Source organism: Pyxicephalus adspersus, chromosome Z, assembly GCF_032062135.1.
Source record: "Pyxicephalus adspersus chromosome Z, UCB_Pads_2.0, whole genome shotgun sequence".
NCBI lineage: Eukaryota > Metazoa > Chordata > Amphibia > Anura > Pyxicephalidae > Pyxicephalus > Pyxicephalus adspersus.
This window is the reverse complement of record NC_092871.1, coordinates 43659803-43681958: the sequence shown is the minus strand read 5'-3', so window position 1 is coordinate 43681958 and position 22156 is coordinate 43659803. Positions and strand designations below refer to the sequence as shown.

General features: G+C 36.7%; 1 protein-coding gene across 1 annotated transcript; it reads left to right on the top strand.

Annotated features, from left to right (window-relative positions):
* The first annotated feature begins 1554 nt into the window (after positions 1-1554).
* Positions 1555-4244, top strand: LOC140343463 (G-protein coupled receptor 12-like). The gene has a single exon (XM_072430146.1). The coding sequence runs from the start codon at positions 1555-1557 to the stop codon at positions 2575-2577; it is 1023 nt and encodes a 340-aa protein (XP_072286247.1). The 3' UTR covers positions 2578-4244.
* Positions 4245-22156: the final 17912 nt, after the last annotated feature.

Sequence of the window (22156 nt, the reverse complement as noted above, 5' to 3'; positions counted from 1 at the left end):
CATACCCTGGCAGGACGTGTCACATACAAGGTGTGGGTGACCTGTCTACAAACTGCTGCATTGCGTCAAGTCATTGCCGACTGATCGGGCGGTGCAGGGGTGCCTTGTGTCTTAGTTGGGGATTTGCCCTGGACCAAATCCATTGCTGGTCCTCCTCTATGAGCACCCTATCCCATCTTTCCTGTATATATATAGTGAGCCAGTGTTTGATTACGGTAATAGTGTCCTTCTAAAACATATGAACAGATCCGAGCATCTAATCATCTCCAACACTGTCCAATATTATGTGCTATGGGGGTCAGGGATTCCTCATCTCCATAGAAACAGCAATTGTCAGTATAGATGGGCTGAAATGTCACCGACCAACACAGCCTCGGCTGCTAAAGGGTTAATGACAGCGCTAGACTCCTTCACCAATGACATCATCATCGTCTACATCAGACGTCAGCCCCTAGGGGGCGGCCCTGGGCGGCACGGGGCGGGGCGCAGCCTATCATTGGCGACCGTTGCCTTTTTTCTGTTTCTGAGTTGGGCTGCTGGTGGATCCTGGATGACAAGTCACATGGCAGCAATAACAATTATACGACTAATAAAAAAGAAATAAACCAGAGCATGTCAATATTAAACTGCCCATTGCTGTGTTTGCCATCAATATAAGTACAGCCTAGTTTAATATTTCTTATTAGGATATGTCTGCAGAAGGAGTGATGAATGCAGCTTGTGTAACGTATATGGAGGAGTCGGGTGATGATGGAGGAGTCGGGTGATGGTGATGGAGGAGTCGGGTGATGGTGATGGAGGAGTCGGGTGGTGATGGAGGAGTCGGGTGATGGTGATGGAGGAGTCGGGTGGTGATGGAGGAGTCGGGTGATGATGGAGGAGGTAAACACATAGATATATCCAGGGATAGGAGATTTTACCAGCGAGGGTTGTGCTGGAGCTTATCCTGGGATCTATTGTTATTAAGGTAAATATAGCCTATCCTTTTCAGCTTTCACAAGCATATGAAAATGTGTAATCGTCTCTGTAGGAACAGATGTGCATAGGAAGACTGCTTCTTTCAGCTCACCTTGGCTGGGGAAGGAGACTTCTAGCACCCAGGATCTGCTAGAGAATTAATGCAAAATCCTGATCTTTTATACACAGCCTGGGTGATAAAAAAAACCCCAAGTGGTCTCCGAACTGCAAAAATAAGAAGCTAGTAATGCGTCTGAAAAAGTAGAATTATCTTTACAAGGGAAATGTTGATTCTTTTTGGCAAGGGATGGGTTAAGTTCAATGGATTACATAGACATGAATGAAATTTGTACCGTGTCTTCTGTTTTTAGCTAGCTGTTTTCTAGTCTGGGTCTTTTTTTTTCTCTTAATAATGACATAAAATCACCAGGCCTTGGCACTCTGTAGAAGAGTCATTTTCAGTGATTAGCACACCAAAGCCAGGCTCTAGAATGTATGCATATATATTATAACATTGAGGATCCCAGCTCTGTATTCTGTGCCTTTTTTTATCACTTTCCTTTCTCTTTCTCTTTCCATTTGCTTTGCTGTTCAGAAATGTTTCACCAGCCTGCATCCGCAGCCATGGATCAACTGCTGTATTTTCACAATGCTTCCTCTGGAAGGATGGCGCAGCACCACTATGACCCATGGGACACCAACACCTCCACTGTTACCACATCCGACCTGTCCCCAGATGAGACTGTCAATCCATGGGACATTATTCTATGTGTCACTGGAACAATCATGGCATGTGAAAATGCCATTGTGATAGCTATACTCTTCTATACCCCCACGCTCCGTGCCCCCATGTTCATACTCATTGGCAGCCTGGCACTGGCAGATCTGTTTGCAGGTGTGGGACTCATTGTGAATTTTGTAGTCCTGTATGTGTTTAAAAATGAAATGGCCACACTTAGCTCTGCAGGGCTGCTGTTAGCTGCTTTCTCAGCCTCTGTCTGCAGCCTTCTAGCTATCACAGTGGACAGATACCTGTCTCTCTACAATGCACTTACCTACCACACAGAAAGAACACTGACATTCACCTACATTATGTTAATCCTGCTGTGGGCTCTGTGCATCTGCATTGGTTTATTGCCCATCATGGGCTGGAACTGTGTTAGGGAGCAGTCCTCCTGCAGTGTCCTAAGACCGGTGACCAAAAACAATGCAGCTGTGTTGGCAGTGACCTTCCTCCTTCTCTTTGCCCTGATGATGCAACTCTACCTGCAAATATGCAGGATTGCTTTCCGCCATGCCCAGCAGATTGCAGTGCAGCACCAGTTTATGGCCACATCTCAAGCCTCCAGCACCAGGAAGGGAGTTTCAACCTTATCTCTTATCTTGGGTACTTTTGCAGTTTGTTGGATTCCCTTTGCTGTGTATTCACTTGTTGCTGACTCAAGTTACCCTATGATATACACGTACTCGCTGGTTCTACCAGCCACCTTTAATTCAGTCATCAACCCCATTCTTTATGCTTTCAGAAACCCAGACATACAGAAATCACTATGGCTTGCTTGCTGTGGTTGTATTCCACCCAGGTTCCTCTCTGGGCCTAGAACTTCCAGTGATGTATAGGGCTCAGAAAGACACTTTTGGGGCAAATTGTGCCAAGCTGGGAAAGAAGAAAAAAGATGTCAAAATGTTTCTTTATTTTTTACAGTTTATATAGATGTATTGCTTTAAATTGTCAATGGAACATGCAAAGATGCACTTACTATTTTAGCTATTCATATTATGAAATATTCATATTTTTCAGCTGGCAATATGAAGAATAGATGAATATTTTTGCTTATGGAGATGAACGTTGACCTTCACCATTGTTTCATTTAAGCTGAGTTATATGAGATTGGAATTATCTTGAATTACTTTGAAGTCTGTTGTCTAGTCTATCCTACTCAGTGGCATTAGGAACATTATATAATATACCTTCTAACTCTAAATCCAATTATTGAACTCAAGAGTTATTCAAAATGATTCCCTCTTAAAAATTAGTAATAGATAAGTATGCTGTGGTTATAATTTTAATGTGTATACAAATACATATGTGAAATATACATGGGAATGAACTGTGCAATTCTATGGGCTAAATAATGATCTGTAGATGCATTTTCTATTTAAGTGCAGCCATTCACATAATTTACTCACAGAAAATACAGTATTTGGTATGTAAGAAAAGTTGCCAACATAAATTGTGAGACTGCTTAGCTTAAAAGAAACAATGAGAACATTGCATTTTGAAAAAAAAAATGGTATATGTATAGCTTTGTGTTCAGCAGATATTACAAAGACAGACATATCCAATCTACCCTCTATTTCCATCTTAGAATATAGTCAAAAAGTTCAGTGAACACTTCCACAGTATACCATTTTGAAAGACAAATATATTTACTGTACATACTGAAGGTGCTTAATGAACTTAATAAACAAAAATTTAAATGACCAGCAGAATATTTATGCAATAGTGCTATTCAAGATATTCAGAGTATAAAACTTCCCATACTGGCACAGAAATTGATGATTCTTTGTATTTACCTTTGTTATGCAGTATGTGATTTGTTAACAACCATCTCAGGGTGAAGCAGAAGTTAGTATTGTTCTATGGGTTTATTTCACAGAAAGTTAAACAACCCACAAGGGTATACTAGGAGACCCTCACCTTAGTGGCAAAGAGTCCAGTCCCAGTCCAACGTCCATCTAGTCTAAATTATAACATTAGGACTACCAGGCTGGCTGGTTGTCAATATCACATGCATAGTGAAGGTGTAAAATAGGCTTTATCTGCAAATATTCTACACTGATATTTGTGGATATATATTAGCTGTAAAAAAAATATTCTTTATCATCCTAAGGTATAATGAACCCTAAAGCCTTGCATGGTGTTTCCTAAACATTAATATTTGTTCTGTTTTATAAACTAAACTATAATGTTTCTTCTATTTCTCAGATTCATGGTGTCCAAACTGCTCTATGTCCTCTTTATTCTTCCCTCCATTTGAATGTTATTATTTCCAGTAAACATGAGCTTTTTTATTGTTCTTTTACTTCATTATTACCTGACATGCAAGGGGGTGATATGAAGATGGTTTACATTAGTTAATATGGTAGTGCAAGTCTGGCTTATTATCCATGTCCATTCTACTACTGCCACCATAGCTACTTCTAGGTCCGCCATCTGGGGCGTACAAGAGGTTCTTTTGTACAAACACCGGTCAAAAGAGCTTGGTTTTTTGCAATGCTTGAGCTTTCAAACTTGGGGGGAGGCAGGAAGTTTATCTAGTATAAGTTCCAGAAATTTCTGTTGGTGGTCCTGGCTGCATCACAACTGCAGAAGTTTATTAATCAATGCAGAAGTTAAATGTCAGTTTCTGTCAAAATGTTCCCTTCTTGTCTGGAGGGTAAAGTTATACTTCAGTGCTTTACACATTGTATTTTTAAAATATTGCTTTGCCTTTGAAGAGGGTTGGAATATCCAACAGTGACTGAAGTTTGAATATCTTCTGTGACAGGTTTCCTGAGTAATAAGACAGCTTTACAAAGATAAAAAGATGTGTAGAATAATGAGTAATTGAGCTGTTGGCCTAGTTGAAAATCTGATGACGTATCAGAAGTACCTTGTGCTATTATATTCATTATAAATCATGCAGTTTGCCCCTGCCCTGCACCCCCTACAGATGATTTGACCTTATCTATAAGAATATTTGCAATATAATATTTAGTACAATGAAAACTTTTGTTGCCCATGTTATCATCAAAAGCATTCACTTCTCCAAGGCACATGATGATTAAAACTGGAAAATTGAACATTTTATATTTACCGAACCTTACGTTCCATTAGCATTTACACTTCATTTCAATATAGTGCCTCAGAAATGTTTCAAATTTTTCACTTCTGCCTGTCCGATGCTTTGTTCCTACAAAAAACAAATCTAAATTATTTAAAAATGTCAATTTCAAATAACATTAGGGAACAAGGTATTTTGAATACAGTATGAACAAGTATGCCAAAAACCTTGTTCAGAATTTTATGTAATAAACATGGGTAATAATGGGTAATACTAAATTAGGGAAGTTTTTTTACCAAAAAAGAAAGTTACCACTAGTAAAAGTCAAACGACTCAACAGGCTTCTCCAATTTTGGTCAAAAAAGTATTTAACGCACTTGTGATTGAACATGTATGAATTTTTAGAAAATTGGTTTATGTAAGAGTACAATGTACAAAGTAACCAGAATTCACCATTTGCTGATCTGTCTTATAATATCCCGCTGTGGACAAGCACATATCATCATGTAATATCATATTCATCATGTAATGCTGAAGGCATGAGGGTACCATTGTTTACGGAGGTTTAACCAGCCATTTAAAGACCTCTAATAGTTTGCTTTGGGTTACTGTGATTTGCACATAAATTCAGAGGTTTGTTCAAGTTTGTTTTTTACTTCAAACTAACGAACATGATTCATCTTCAGATTGATTTGGAGAAGCATAAAAGTACAATCATACCTGGTGGCTGCTCCTGACATTTGTATTATTATCATTACACAGTATTTATATAGCACTGACTTATTACGCAGTGCTTTACAAAGTCCATAGTCATGTTGCTAGCTGTCTCTCAAAGGGGCCCACAATCTAATGTCCTTACCTCAGTAATATGGTAATGTCTTCATCTATGTTAATCTTTAATACATTCTTAGCTCAATTTTGGGGGGAAGCCAAATAACCTAACTGCATTGTTTTGGGATGTGGGAGGAAACTGGTGTACCCTAAAGAAACCCACGCAAATGCAGGGAGAATCTGCAAACTCCATGCAGATACAGTCTTGGCCGAGATTCGAACCTGCAAAGTCCAGAGTGCTAACCTCTGAGCCACCATGCTGCCCTAAAATGCAGCAATATCTTGGAGTGAGGTTTGAAAGCTAATTTTAGTCCATTTTAGAACACGAGTTTTTGCAAGACTTGTCAGTTGTAAAAATAACACTTATGTTTATTCTAACAAGTGTATCAATAGGGGGGTGAAGCCAACCTTTCTAAAGGTTGTGGGAAAGATGGAAAGCCATCAATTGAAACATCAGTACTATATACCTTTTCTTTGTTTCATGTCCCATCAAGTCCTGTGAGTTCCTTGATTTTCATTTAATGATGGATCTTCACTGATACATCCTCCATGTATTTATACATATTATTTAGGGGGAATTGTTTTGTGAAGGGACACAATGTTATGCAATAATGTTTTCTTTTTCTTTTTTTTAATTTACCCAAGTTTTTAAACCTCCTTTGGATTGACTTACATATTGGGCATCCACAAATGGTTGTAGTCCAATTTAAATTTCTCCAAACATATCTGTTCTGAAAAATCCATGGAGTGTTTGTTCTATGGCACTTCCAATCTTTCATACAAATTTGGCTTATCTTAAGGCTTTTATTTTGCCTTGGATGATTTTCTCAAGCCTTCATCCTAGCATTACTACTACTCCTAGCAAGTCACTACTACTGCCATCAGAATGGCATTCAAGAAGCATAATTTCTGTTATCAATGTCAGGAGAACTAATGGGCAATGTGGATGAGAAATTTGTATGAAAAAATTGTTCTCAAATGAATAGGGACCAGTAATGGCACAATCTATTAAAGTGGAGGAAATGAGACTTTGATGTAATTCCAATAGCAACACCCCACATTTTATAAAGGAAAACATGCAGCTGAAAAGTTGTTATGGACAGCACATGTCTTTATCTCCAACTTCTATAGCACTAAGGTGTTGTCTAAGAAGGAATATTGTTTAGGACAGAAAATTATAATATACTTATAAGATATATAAAGAATGGTTACAAGGTAACAATCTATGATGCACTTAACAATACAATGCACTTTGCCAACTCTGTACAGAATTCCTTCAGTGCCTCATTATGTGTTTAGTATTGGTATACATCAAAACATTTTGTAATATGAATGCCATACATGGAAAAATCTTAGTCTTGTAAATCTGTTTTTTGACAGTCTGGTGCATTGTCCAGCTTGGTGGACGGTGGCAAGGTTATACCCTAAGGTGTTTTGTGTTTCCTTGTGCACCATCTGACCATTTTATTAATTATTTACATAATTTTATAGACTATATGACATTTCAGAGACAGGTAAAGAATGTTTAGCCCTTCTATAGCAAGAACAAGTTTATTTTACAGTGTGAAATTATTAAACCATTAGATTTTTATTGCAGTCTGTCCTGAGAAGATTTACTCTTCACTTGTCTGATGACTGTATTAGAAGTAAGGAAAATAGGGGCAAGGTTGACAACAAATACCTAACAGAGTGTTAACTGTTCCTGAATTCGGTGATAATTAGTGACCAAAAATATTTTAGCAATAGTTAGGCTATAAATAGTCCACTCAAATGTAATGTTTGAAGTATAGCGGGAATGTGTTAAACTATTTATCAGTTTCTTGTTAAAATTAAATTTTGATGTTGACATTCCCCCAGGCCTTCACATCTGCTGTGGCTATTACAGGGGTAATCAATTTTGGTAGGGTTGACTATTTATTACAATCTGTTACTATACCATCTAATACTTATTAAATTGGAAAATATTATTTATATATATATATATATATATATATATATATATATATATATATATATATTTATATGGTAATTATCCTTATATAAAGATACATAATGGTTGTCCAACTCCATTCCTCAAGGGCCACATACAGGCCAGGATTTGTATAAACAGAGTCAGTTTTGGACTCCTTATAAACCATACCTATATTTACTGCTGCCTGTTACAGAAATATAAAAATGTGTGTGAATCATGTTCCCTGAGTAATGGACTTAGACACACCTGTTCTATGAAATATTGATCAAGTTTTCTCCCTATTATCAAACAAGGGGATATCATTAATCTAATGATGCAGTCGTTTGCAAAAGGTCCAGTATGCTAACAAGTTCTCCATCATTTATAGATGTCACTGACATTGGCAAGAACATTTCACTTAGTCATGTTTTCAAAGAAGGTTTTTGTATTATTATTCACAATAGAAAAAGCAGAATTCCCACTGCCTAGTACACATGGAGAACTAAAGGTATTTATTGTTGATATTTTTTATGAGAATGATATCCAAATCCTGCCACCACCAAAACCTAATTTTTGGGAAAACAACTCCGTATAATTATCTCTTGAAAATGACCAAGTACAATAAAGATTGGAAAGTAGACACCAGTTCAAAGGAATGGTTACAATAAACCTTACTTTATATATAATAAAAGCAGCCTAAAAGACATAGTGACAGTGAAACTAATTTGACCACTCTTTGGTTAAGCAAGAAAGAAATAAAGAAGGTATGCATATTGAATTGTACTAAATACAATGTTTGTACATAATAATAAGACTAGAATGAAAAAAAGGTCATGCACGTGCCCCATTTTTACATGCACATTACTTATACATGCACATTACCTAATCTGCACAGCAGTCAACAAGACTAGAGCATCCTAAATAATTTATCCCATGAAGAATTTAGAATCTCAGCGGAAAAGGTTGTTTTTAGTACCTGAATAATAGAAAATGCAGTGAATTACTTTTTTTTTTTTGTTGTGCTTTGTTTTTTTCCTTTTTATTTTGTCTATTAGGAATGCAGTCATTATGTTCTAAAGATCGGATACATCATGGAACTGAAGGGATTAAATACAGCTGTTGGTCTGTAACATGTCTGTACAATTTAATGTCTCTGCTTATTAACTGATGGTCTTCTGATGTCTTACATTTCTGTGGCTCTCAGTCATAAAGATTTGACCATTTACTGTAAAGTCCTCTCAAGATCTGTTGTTTCATGGATAAAGATTTTTTCAAGTGTTGACAAAACCTACTGTCCTTTTCTTGTAAGTCTTATATCTGACAACTGTACAGTGCCATATTATTGTTTTTTATTACTAATATTCCAACTCTAGATTCTTCATTGCAAAACTGAAGAGTTATCATGATGAGCTGGGTATCGTTAAGTATTTATTTAAAAATTACTTTGATCATTGTAGGCTGAAATACATTTTTTGTGTTGAATAATAAACTGTTCTTGATGGTTATTTTAACCAGTTAAATTCTACTACAGAATTATCTGATTGCTGTGGGAAGAATATTTCTTCCTTTAGACTCTTGGATAAATAAGTTATAAATCTTGAATTGCTCTTAAATCTCCAGTTATCTTTGAAAGCCTTTTAAAATGGTAAAAATATTACATCATAGGGTCATTTGATTATTACTCGTCAAGTTTTTGGGTTGGTGTTTTACTAAAGCGATTTACTTGCAAACACAAACATATTCTTGTGGAGTATTGACCATGGTATAAAAACTGATCTGTCACGGTTCTGGTTTTCTCAGGACCCATACTTTATTTTGTGCAGAAGTCTTCAGTATTGGAGCCAGCAATTAAGCCCTAACTCCTCCACTCTCTTTAGGACAGAGTTAGGCGAACTTCCCTTGCATGATCAAAGTGTATTCCAATTTCAAATGACTCCATATGTTTCCTGGATGTTACAAGTCAAAGCATGAAATGAACTGTAGTTTATTTTTTTATAATTTCAGATTTATTTATCTACTTGTTTTGTCCTTCTAAAAAAAGGACATATTCTACACAAGTTCTAAATTATTATTTTTTTTTTATATGAAATTGTGTCAGATGCAAATGTGTGATACTTTTGGCAGCTCATTTTGTACCTTCAATAAAATGTAGCTTTCCAAATCAAATACGGGTTTTGTATTGTCTTTTTATAAAACTTCTACTTTTTAATATATAACTTATATAGTAAAATACCTTACCTAATGGAGCACTAGTTTTTGAAGGTGTAATCTCCAGGGCTGTTATCCCGATTTATTTTCACAACTTGATTAGACCATAACCTTTTACAAACAAACACATAAAAGGGTCTAAAACTCTGTACAGCTTCATGTAATACATATATATTAAAGTGTTTTATCCTTCCTTCCTTCCTGCGCCTTTAATGCATAGCATGCACAGCTTTTAGTACTAGTCCCCAGTGATGATTTAACGGTAGGTTTCACGTAAAATGTAAAAATTTGACTATTTAACTTCTGACAGCCTTTAAACTTTGTAAAAAGGTTTCAAAGAGGGTAGGGTTGCTGATAGATTCTTAGCTGTCCTGCCTGCCTCTTCTGAGCAGAACTCTCTTCTGTGACAATGGACCTGTGATATTTAATGTAAAGTCTTTACTGCCTACCAGGAAGGTGTCTTTTATCTCCAGATCTCAGTTCCTTACAGTAAGTTAAGAACTTGTTTCTTGTGATATCATGGGTTGCAAATTTTGTGTTACATTGCACACACTTGAATTCTTGCATTTCCTTTACTCTCCACCTGGAGTTTCTAAGAAACCTTGAAAATTGTAGAAACCGTAGAGAATTTCACTACCAAATATGTAAGCTCTATGGTTGTCATACTGATCAGTACTTTGATTCCAATTATTTCACTCAACCAAATAGTTACTAATTGTCATTGTGCAACTTCTTGTCTTTTTGTGTTTCCTTTGTAACCTTGCCATTCTAAGGATTTCCAAGGTAAATTTCTGTTCATATTTGATATTCTGAATCTAAATTGTTTGCTTGGTTTGCTAAATGGACATGAAACTGAGCTGAAGGAAATTTGATCAATGCTAGTTTTGGACAGAGTGGGATATACCGTAATTACCCGTATATCAAAAATGTGCTGAAAAAGTCACCCTCGACTTATACTCCAGTCAGGCACTGGCATGGTGACCCAGTGCTCTGACAGAGCTGAATTACCTTGCCGGGAAACCGTGCTGGAAGGGGGGGGGGGGGTTCCAGCTGAAATACAGTGTACTTACCTTGCCGCTACAGCTTTTTCAGTCCAGGACCCGCGTGACGTCGCTGCATAGCGGAACTTCAATACTGCGCCCTGGAGGAAGCCTGGAACAGAGCAGGACGTGGTTTGGAGTGTGTCCGCGTCCCTACTGTGTGCAGAGAGCAGTGTGGAGTGCGATCATCACCCAGCAGGTAAGATTGCAATAAAAATAAGTGCAGACAGTCTGTAACTAAAAATACTGCTGACAAACTCATTTTAGATGTTTTTTTTTTATGAAGATAGATTAAAGTGTATAGTACATTGAGCCGAAAAGAAAAGGTATTTTGTTTAGCACATGTATTCTTTTATAAGAAATATGTGATACATACATACCGTACCTTACTTCCGCTTTACAGCAACGAGGTGGAGAACTAAAGTGAATTTATGTCTTGTTCTGACAGAACAAAGCAACACACTCACAGACCTTTACATTAAGATATATGTGTTGTGATTGGTGAAACATATTCTCCATAATATCAGGAAGTACTGGGTATCTTGTGTGGTTTCTGTTGCTAAAAGGAGGGGCAGAAGAGTGAACAAAATGCAGGTACATACAATGGTGGATTGGGGGGTGAAAGCTAACAGCTTTTTTTCCCTGAATAGGCAAAGTAAAGGTTTTTTTTTTGCTAATAATTGGCTTCCCCCTAAAATTGACCTTAGACTGTATTAACCTCCCTAGTGGTTCATTTCTTTCCTGTTTTATATGTCTAAAAGCGGTACATTGTTTTTCATGAAAATTTATTTTACAGTATAATATATTAGTATGAGTATAATAAAGTTTGAAACACAAAATCATGTAAAAACAATAAATTGAATAAATTAAAAAATCTATATATTTAAAAAAAAATTAAATTTTTTTATATTTTAAAAAAAATACACAATATACTCATACTATTATATATACTGTAAAATAAATGTTCTTGAAAACAATGTACTGCTTTTACACATAAAAACCCAATGTATTGGATTCAATACAGTTATTTTGTGTTGAATGCAATACAAATGGATTTTGAATTTCGCGCCCCGCTGGCAACGTACACACGCACCAACGTCACCGGGAACTCCCCGGTGACTCATCGGATGCAGAAGCAGGAAGAAGAAAGAAGACAGTTATAGTGGCGCTGGACGGCGCGGGACGCCGACGGATCAGGTAAGGCTCTATTTACTATTACCTTTCCATAGGTCACACTTGGGGTTACCACTTTTAGCAACTTTTTTCTACCCTGAGTCACACTCTAGTCTACCTCTCGATGGTTAATGACATAGGACTATGGTAGGAACATTAAATTGTGACCCTTTTTGAGTGACAGCTAGTCACATGATTATGGACTTTGGACAGTGTTGCAAAAACATACACCCCACTGATGCCTCAATTAATGTAATTTTATTGGTGTTTATTTTGAATATTGAAACTTGCCAGTAGCTGCAGCATTTTACACGCTTGTCTTATATTCGAGTCAATCAATTTTTCCTGTTTTCCAAGGTAAAAATAGGTACCTCAACTTATACTCAGATCGACTTATTCTCGAGTATATACAGTACATCATTACAATGCCATAGGACGAGGGTGATAAATTGTTTTATTTGGTGTTTGAATATACAATGCATTAGGAATAATGCTATTTTGTATGTCACATTTTCTTGATGAAGAGGTCTGCCATGGTTTCCAAATGTTATTGCCACACCTACCTCTTCCTAGCTAAAGCTCAGACACCTCTCTCCTGCCTGCAGGCAATTCTGAGCCCCGATACACCTCCTCTTCCAGATTTAATCAGTATTGCCCCTCCCGCCTGCCAATCAGCCAACAGTTGCTGAAAGAGTATAATATTTATTTATTTGTAAAAAATTAAAAAAACAATAAATAAATAAAAAAAAAACATTTTTAAATTTATTTAATTTATTTTTTTTTACATGATTTTATTCAAACTTTATTATACTCATACTTTTATATTATACTGTAAAATAAATGTTCATGAAAAACAATGTAAAGCTTTTAGACATATAAACCAGAAATAAATGTACCACTTGGGAGGTTAAGAGGTATCATCTGATTAACCTCTTAACCTCCCAAGCGGTACATTTCTTTCTGGTTTTATATGTCTAAAAGCGGTACATTGTTTTTCATGAAAATTTATTTTACAGTATAATATAATGAGTATAAGTATGAGTATAATAAAGTTTGAATAAAATCATGTAAAAAAATAAATTAAATACTTAAAAATGTTTTTTTTATTTATTTATTGTTTTTTCAATTTTTTAAAAATAAATAAATATTATACTCATACTATTATGTTACACTGTAAAATAAATGTTCATGAAAACAATTTACTGCTTTTACACATAAAAATCTCCCCCGGTGACTCATTGTGTGCAGAAGTCGCCAGAAGAAGAAGAAAGAAGAAAGTAGACAGGGATGACGGCGGTGGACGACGCGGGACGCCGGCGAATCAGGTAAGCACTGTATTACTTCCCATAGGTTTACCTACCCCGAGTGTGACTCAGGGTTACCGCTTTCAGCAACTTTTTTCTACCCCAAGTCACACTCGGGGTTTCCGCTAGGAAGGTTAATCACCCTTTGATATTTACCTGGCTCGGACACAACACTCTGCATTCGTGCAACGTGTCTCCACTGGTGCCTAGTCCCCTAGCTCTGCTGAGAATTTGCGATACACCTGTCTGTTAGATAAGTGGTTTCGTCCAGCTGCTGTGCTAACCCTTTTGCCCAGTGTGTTGTTTCCCTGTCTGTTCCCTTGTGTTGTTCCAGTGTTCCCTTGTGTCTCCCGTGACCCCCGTGTCAACCGTGCCTTTTTTTCTTACTGTGTCTCCTACTTCCTGTGTCCTCAATGTTTCCCTGTGTCTGCAGTGACCCCCGTGTCACCGATGTCTATTTTCTGCATTTCTGGCTCTTGACTCCTGGCTTTGTACCTGACCTCCCATGTTTTCTGCCTTTATCGACTCAAAGCCCAAAGACTGTAACCTGGCAGCAGCCTGCTGCTTAGATTCCACACATTGACCCTTCTCAGAGCTCACACCACTATTCTGCAAGCCACAGCACCCCCTAGATGCTCTGATTCTCCAAGCGTGACAGTTATCCTTTCATGTAAATATTTCATGTAATGATTGCAGAAATCTTTTTGAATGTGGGTTTGTATCCCATTCAAACATAAATGTTAACTATTCTGCATTCTATTCAAACTAATAAACAACCTCTGTAAGGGCATCTGAGGATGGGGTAGCAGCTGGTAAAGCACAGGCTCTTCTAACCTGGTAAACAAGTAAAAAACCTAAATGTATTCTTTCGTAAATATCCTTATGGAATGAAAACAAACTAAATACAAAAAAAAATCATACATTCCCTTTGAAAAGGCTTATTTTGGGCAACTAACATTTTTGGGCTTTCCCAATCTCGCTAAGATAAGTTTTGCTGCTGTAATATTCTAGGAGTGTGATCAAAAGAACCATTGTGTATGTATAAATAGTCTTAACTCTAAATCTGGAATCCTCTCTACTCTGGATATATAAAAATATGATGTATGCATGAATCTGTATGGCTGTGGTAAACAAAACAGAAAATTTGCATGTTTCCAGCTGACTTAGCAGTAGACACAAAATTCTTAGAAGAAAAGAAGAAATCTGGGACTGAGCAGCTGTTGTAAAATGTTAAAGAGTAGCTTCCATTCTATGTTATTTAACCCTGTGGCAGCTTATCTTCACAAAAAACATAGTGCCTCATTATGTGTTTTTTAGTGAGTTGAGTAATATGTTTAGTTTTATTACTTAGGCTTTATTATCAAATGATCATATATCACTTCTGTTTATGTGTGTTTTTATGTAGGGATTGAAATATTGTGCCAAACACGTTTCCTCATTTTTCCTGAAAAATATGGTAAACAGCAGTTTTGCCAATATCTCCAAAGGGAAAATGGCAACAGTCATCTTAGTCCCTAAATCCAATGGGAGACTGGGGCGATCACAAATTTATAAAAATTTAGTGTCAGCACAGCTTTTCCCGACATCGCTTAGCAATCCATTCTGTTGGATTACTAAATGACCAACAGTGAATGGGCAAGGATTTTCCTATGGGGAGGACATAGCAGGACATATACCATTTGTCCTCTCCTCTCTGTGGAATAAACAGTGATGTCTGTATTATTGTTATTACATGTGTGCACATAGCTTAAGTAGATACAGAAATAGGGATATATTTAAATAGTTCAACTTTGAAAGCAACTAGAATACAGGACGGTTAAGGGTTGGATTAGGGGTTGAAAATAGGGGGTTAGGGTGTTAGGGTTGGGCTAAAGGTTGGTTTAGGGGTTAGGGTTGGGTTAGGGTGTCAGCCAGTGTCTATAAATACCCACACAATGCTTAGTATGAAAACAAATGGCCTGCAGCTACAGAAACATCAACTGAACATCACTTGTGGTCTATATCAGATAAAGTGCACATGGGATGGTGTTGTGCTTTTTCACAAATGATACATTACAAGGAGGTGCAGCTGAATAAAGACTGAAAAATGGCAACAGTCTTATTAGTCCCTGAATCCAGTAGGAGCCTGGGGTGATCACAAATTTATGAAAATCTAGTTTCAGCACAGCTGTTTCCCGACGTTGCTTAGAAATCCATCCTGCTGGATTACTAAATGACTGACAGCAAATGGGCACTAACCTCCAATGAAAAATGTTGACATACCCCTTGTGCTCTGTGTCAAATCTGCGCTTTGTGTCCTCAGGAATCGGCTAGCAGGGGAGGAAGGGCACAGGAAAGAAAGATAGTCAGTGGCATCTTCTTCTGTCTCACAGAGGATACCATTGGGCATCACTCCCCCAGATGCAGCAACACAGTGGCACCATTACTTACACTACCTATTTTTTTTTTAGAAAACGGTAAAAAAACTTTTTAGAAAGTGGTAAAATTGATTACACAGATGCATGAATTTATCCTATATATGCCTGGAATTCAGCTTTATATCATACCAGCACCAGAAGTTCCTAGTATAAAGAAACTCACCTTTTCATTACAGAGCCCCCACCCCCCTTTTCTCCTTTGTGTGTCACTGAAGAAAAAACTTGCATCTCCACTTCACAAAAGAATACATTTATGAACTGTCATCCCTGCCCACAGGCCCACAGGAGTGAGGAACAACAGCTATTATATGAGCCATATTTTTGATGTCATACTGGGAATATTATATCTCTTTGCTAACCAAGCCATTGAAACAAGAGTTTTTAAAGTTGTCTACTTAACAGTACATATCTTTTATATGTGTACTTGATATTTACTTACCTATAACATGAAAATGGCAGAGATGATTTAATGTGACTGGCAGCTGTGGCAACAAAAACAATTTTCATTAGAAACCTCTCACATTCTATGATCTGCCAAATGCATAGTACATTTAATACATTTGACCTTATCTATCATAGTGTTTCATTAGTCTAAATTGCTCAGCAAAATAATCTAATTTGGGAAATGTTTTCAAATATTGCTTACAAATGCCAACTAACAATATCTGCTGTAAGGAACCCCCCAAAAATTTAAATCGGATGGCAGTTCTAATATAACTGCTGTGTTATAACCACAACTGAACAGCCCAAGCATTGAATATTATTCAGACGATTGACAGCAGCAAAAACTTTTATTGCAGGCATTTAGAGGCACCATGCAGCATCTCAGGTTCACTAAGCCATGGTTGCAAAGTGGTTGAAATGTTCTAAAGGACAGATGACCCATGATCTGAACAGAAACCACACCAAAAATACTTACTACAGCATTTCTGTAACTGCTGCTCTGGTGCAAGTCAATACTTCTTCCTTTCTGGTCCTGGGTGCAAAGTAGTTGAATTTGAGCATTCTTTAGCTGTGAACCATGAGTTAGTCATCTGTCTTTTTAGCCTTAAGCAGTCCCAACACTTTGCTTACAGCTGGCATGAGTACCTGCCATGAATTTCATGGTTGCCTATACAGTGGTGAGAACCATTAACCAGTGCACCAGGTCATTTAGTTTTGCTTCATGTAGTACCTAATGAATTCAACTTTTCATTGTACATGTGTTTATTGAGTCATATTTCCTAGCTTTAGATCGAAACATCAATGTTTTATCCAAGATACCCAATACATTAACCAAAGAATCTGAAGTTAGAATCTTTAGAGCAAAGAGGTGATTCTTGGGAAAATACAGTAACAAATAGACACTTTAGTTGTGCAGTACTTTTCATTCCTAAAACCAATTAGGTGCATTTAGGTTCATTACCTACCTACTCAAACCTGTGGATGTAAAATGAAGGTTCATAACCTTCCTTTTACATCCACACTTATGTTGAACTAAGCCGATTACTGTTTACAGTCCCGTTGTTGCCTCAAATGTTTGGTCAGTGAATGAGCTGGACAGGGATTGCCATTTCCGCTCCCATTGGGTTTTTTATGTTGATGCATATTATGTTTGTGGCCATGTACAATATGAGAGCCAGAAGGCAAGATCACTATGTATAATATAATATTTCACATATGCATATACAGAAAATATATATACATAGTGACCTGCCTAAAAACAACCATGCGCTCTTCTTCTTCTTTGCATTCTTCGCTTATTTTTACACTGTATAAATAAGGGGTTGGCATCAATAGGTATTTACATTAGAGGAAGGGCACCTAGCACCCATCTAACTGCTCCTAAAAATGTGTTTGTTGCAACTCATCATCCAAATATTATTATTTTCTTAAAATTCTTGATAAAGTAGAGAATATTTAAAAAGGTTTTTGCTTGCTGTGTCCTACTGGGAAGATTTTCCTCACTACTTATCCTGTACAGAGACCTAGAAGTAGGAAGAAAATTGTTCTCTGAGCTGTTGCCTATTGAAAGATTTCTATTGTAAACCAGATGCAGATTTGACTCTAGTACTCACAGCATTATATGTGAGAATAATTGTTGCACCCATGCCTGTATAAACAGCATGTTAGGAACATAAATACTTCTCATCTAAGTTCCATCTTCTTTTAAATGTAACATTATCTTTGGAAACACATCTTGGTGCTGGTTGAGTGATGTAATCTCTTAATCTGTTTATTAATTCCCCATTTTTTTCCAATGAGCAGATAGTGTTTGCTTTTTTTCCTACGAACTAGCTCAAGCTGAGGCACTGTACGAAATATATAAGACAAGCAGTTGGTATGTCCTAATTGGATCTAGTAGAGTTTCTTGCTGAAGTTGCAGCTAGTTATTACTTCTTCCTTTTCAGTGAATAAATCATTGAAGCCAATTGCAATGCTTTTCATTTTTATTTCCAGCTATATTGATAGGGTTTCTTGCACAGGTTGGGTTTTAAATTATGCCGACTTTGTCAATTTATGAGGCTTTTGAGACATAGGTGTTTTGTTAAAAATTACACTTCTGCAAAATATTACCTTCTTGGTGGCTGAATGCAGAGGTGTGTAGCTTTTGCTTAGGATTCATATTTTGTAGGCTTTTCTTTACGAACATGTCTGTATGCAATTCCCCCATTATTGCATGGCTTGTGTGGAGTTTTCTGTTGTTTTTCCCACAGAAAAGACTTTGGAGATTGGAGGTTATCATAATAGGGGAGACCCTTGTGTTATTGGCATATCTATATCAAAAGTCAGTGCCACTTTCACATAAAGTAAAGTTCATTCTCCTTGCTTTTTATTGTTCTGAGTTGTAAATTACAGTAGTCTGGAATATACCTCCATAGTTTTTGTGTTTTGCCACTGTTTCTTTCCTAACTAGAAATCACTGGGCCCAAAAGCATTTTTTTTGCATCCCAAAAAAATCCTTAACTACTGTCAAATGAGACTTCTCCTCTTTAACAAGCTTACTATCCACCCAGCACATATTCTTCTTCTTAGCACCCCATAAACTCCCTGTCCCCCAAGAATTCATGTGTCGCTTCTTTTGTGATCACCCTTGTCTCAACTTTGTTGAGGCATCTGATGATAAGGACAGCGCCTACCCTGCAATCTTCTCTCCAATATATTACTTTCAGCAACCTGCACTGGGTATTTAAAAAACTTATATCTAACTGTGTACAGGCTTTTGCTCTATTTATTGGTAATCATGTGGGTAATTCAGGCAGAAGGGCAGACCTTTTAGGTGGGCAGGTATGCTGACTAAATCAAAATGATACAGCCCTGTATTGCATAACATATCATTTGTAGTCACACTGCCTTCATGACACAAAAACAAACCCTTAAATTGGTCATTTTTAAATGTATCTGTTGTGGAAAAAAAAAAGCAGTATACTGCATACTACCCACATGTAGACTTGGTGGCAGCATTTGTTTTCTTATATATTTTTTTGTACTGCCTGCACTCCCTGCACTGCATCTATTGGGGAGCAGCAGTGTTTCTTTAGTACCAGGGTGGCTCAGGACCACAGAACATCCCCCTCCTTCTCATATGCACAGATGTAAGGTTTTCCGTAGTCTACAAGGTGAATATAGAACCATGGTAAAAAGCAACAGTGTGTATGAAACATTAACAATGACACATTTCTAAGTCTTAGAGGGTTTTTTTTACACTTACAGTACAGCTATGACTAATTGCTTTCAACTCAAAAAGTGAGCAAATTACCAAATTTGCAAACCTACTAACCCAATCAGCCTGCCAATAACAGATGAGCCTGTCCAATAGTACAGGTCAGTCCAATAGTACAAGTCATTCTCAGTCACTGCAAGTGTTTTTCTTCTACGATATTTCCATATGTATGGCACAGAGCATCACTTTGCAAACTTTCTTAAAAACCCAGACCAACACACCTGCTTAATATCTTTATTTGCGTAGATTAACACATGCATGTAGTGTCATTGGCTCTGTGTTCATAAAACAAATACATCAATCTCTTTAAATAACATAATATAACAAGCAGCATTTCATTGTAGTCTATGGAAAAATAATACAGCAATAAACCTTATACTGGTACTGTACATATCCTGGGCTAGTGTGCGAATAAACAAGTCCACTACACAGAGCACTTACAGATAACACCTGTGTATAGTAAGATCAAAATATAGGCAGCAACATATATAGCAAGTTCACAGGTTTCAAGAAAAAACAGACAGTGATCGTATTAACTCCTTCACATACTAAGGAATTAGTTTCCACTTTTGCTTCTTCCAGTTCTGGGCATGGCAAAACTAACGTGCAGCAGTTGTTGGTTGGTTTTTAGCTCTCCTTTCCAGAATACAGCTTACTTAGGCCATGATTATTATTATCATTATCATTATTATGTTTATATTGTTAGGGTTTGTACTTGATGTGAACCATCATGTTTTATACATGAAAAAAAGTTTAAATGGTGTCCAAAGAGCCTCAAGTACAATACAACCCAACCCTCAAGTCCACTACATCACTCTAAAATTGTCTTCACTATCCAGTGGACACCTTTTTGCATAATTTGTGACATTTGCAATCTTTATGTTTCGATTCTGAAAAGTGCCAGTGTCTGAACACTGAATAATCTGTCATCAATAAGGTCTTGCATGGGGCAGGGGCAATGATTCCCACAGCTCATTATCTATTTGGAAGGTAAACAACTGGGATGGAAAATCAGTTTACATAGTGAATGTATGTATCCATGTATAAGGCCATCGGAGCTCTGACCCCATCAGTCTGGAAGTTCAATTAACATCAAATATCACAATCTTAGAGATTCACTTTTGTAAAGCCAAACACGTAACAGACAAGGCTGTTCTATTGTTTGAGCTGTTAGGTGCAAGCTTTACAGTACCACATTACAATATATAGGCATCAGTAATGACAGCTCAAGATAGTAATTGACTGGCTTTGGCAATCAGCTTTGGGGCAAAGTGTATACTTTCTAATTTTTTTTTTCTGTTATGAGCATGAGAGTTTATTACATTTCTTGTTCTACCTGCCACTGTAATCTGAGCTCCACATCAACTGGCTGATGAATTTAGTGAAAACCTGATATTCTAAAATCAGTGTAGGTCTCATATATTTATAGTAAGGTCCCCTGTGCCTGAAAAGTAGATACCTACTCCCTCACCCATCTAAAGGTAGATTGTTAACATTTGGAAGGTGGGACTCCACAACAAAACCAGTAGGGCAGCTCTGGATCTTTTATACTTTGGGGGCCCCAAAGAAATTGCATGGCTTGCTCTGGCTATCCTTAGAACATTGTAAATCCATTTGCCTGGAGGAATTAACTCCAAGTTTTATATCAAACATCTCCATCTATCAAATCAGTGAATATTCTTGTGTGGAACTCTGATACAAAACCATCAACAGTAAATCTCAATGATAGTTATAATAAAATCACATTTGTCTTTATATTTTTCAAGTAGTATATTGTTAAAATACATTCTGCATATATAACCAGATCTGGATGTACACTTTAGTGCCAACAAAAATAGATTATATATATTTTATCATTTCAAGACATTAAAGTGTTCTGCACATGCAGTAAAGTTACAGATTTTTCTACTTTTGTCTTTACAAAATTCTCAAGCTTTTTTTTAAATTATTCCTTTTACATTATTATTAATAAGATGCCCACCAACCCTTGGTTAAAGGGGTTCCTTGTCAGACTCTCCCATAACTAAAGGTAATCGATTATTAGACGCAAGGGGTCAATTTCACAATGGCATAACACTTTGGTTAACTGGACAATAATTTTTTTATATCATTTTATATATATGCAATAATTTTCATAACTAATTTTTAGACTTTATCAAGGCATTTAAGGATTTTTGTAAACCATTTTAATAAAAAATATTCTGTCCATCTGTTTTTTTTTTTACATGTAGGCTCACATATATTCTAAAAAGTGTAATATTTAAATGAAAGTAATGTTTTCAAATAATGTAGTTGCATTTAACAAATACAATATAAAACATGGCTGCAGTTGCATCTGTAGGCTGAAGCCTTTTTTTTTAGCAATGAAGACGCCAGCCTGCATGTGATCACTACATCATAGCTGACATTGTCATCATGTATTTGGGAACCACTCTAATCGAATCCGAACAGTCAGTGTGGACCAAAGGGGTCATGATGTCCAGGATTCCGTAAAGGAAAGACATTTATTATTGTATTAGCTAATTATAGGAAATTGGTAATAAATGGAATACAGTTAGAAATACATATTGACTGATCTTGATGACATGATTCTGTGTTTATAAAAAAAAATATTTGTATTCAGACTGTGATGAGAGGGAACATACATGAACATGGAACATAGAACGTGTAAATTAGGGGGAGGACCACACAAAACAGAAACAAGTATTGGTAGGTATGGTGGGTAAAATGTATTGGTATGTAGGG

Coding starts and splice junctions, on each gene's coding strand:
- LOC140343463 (XM_072430146.1), top strand. CDS start 1,555: ATGTTTCACCAGCCTGCATCCGCAGCCATGGATCAACTGCTGTATTTT.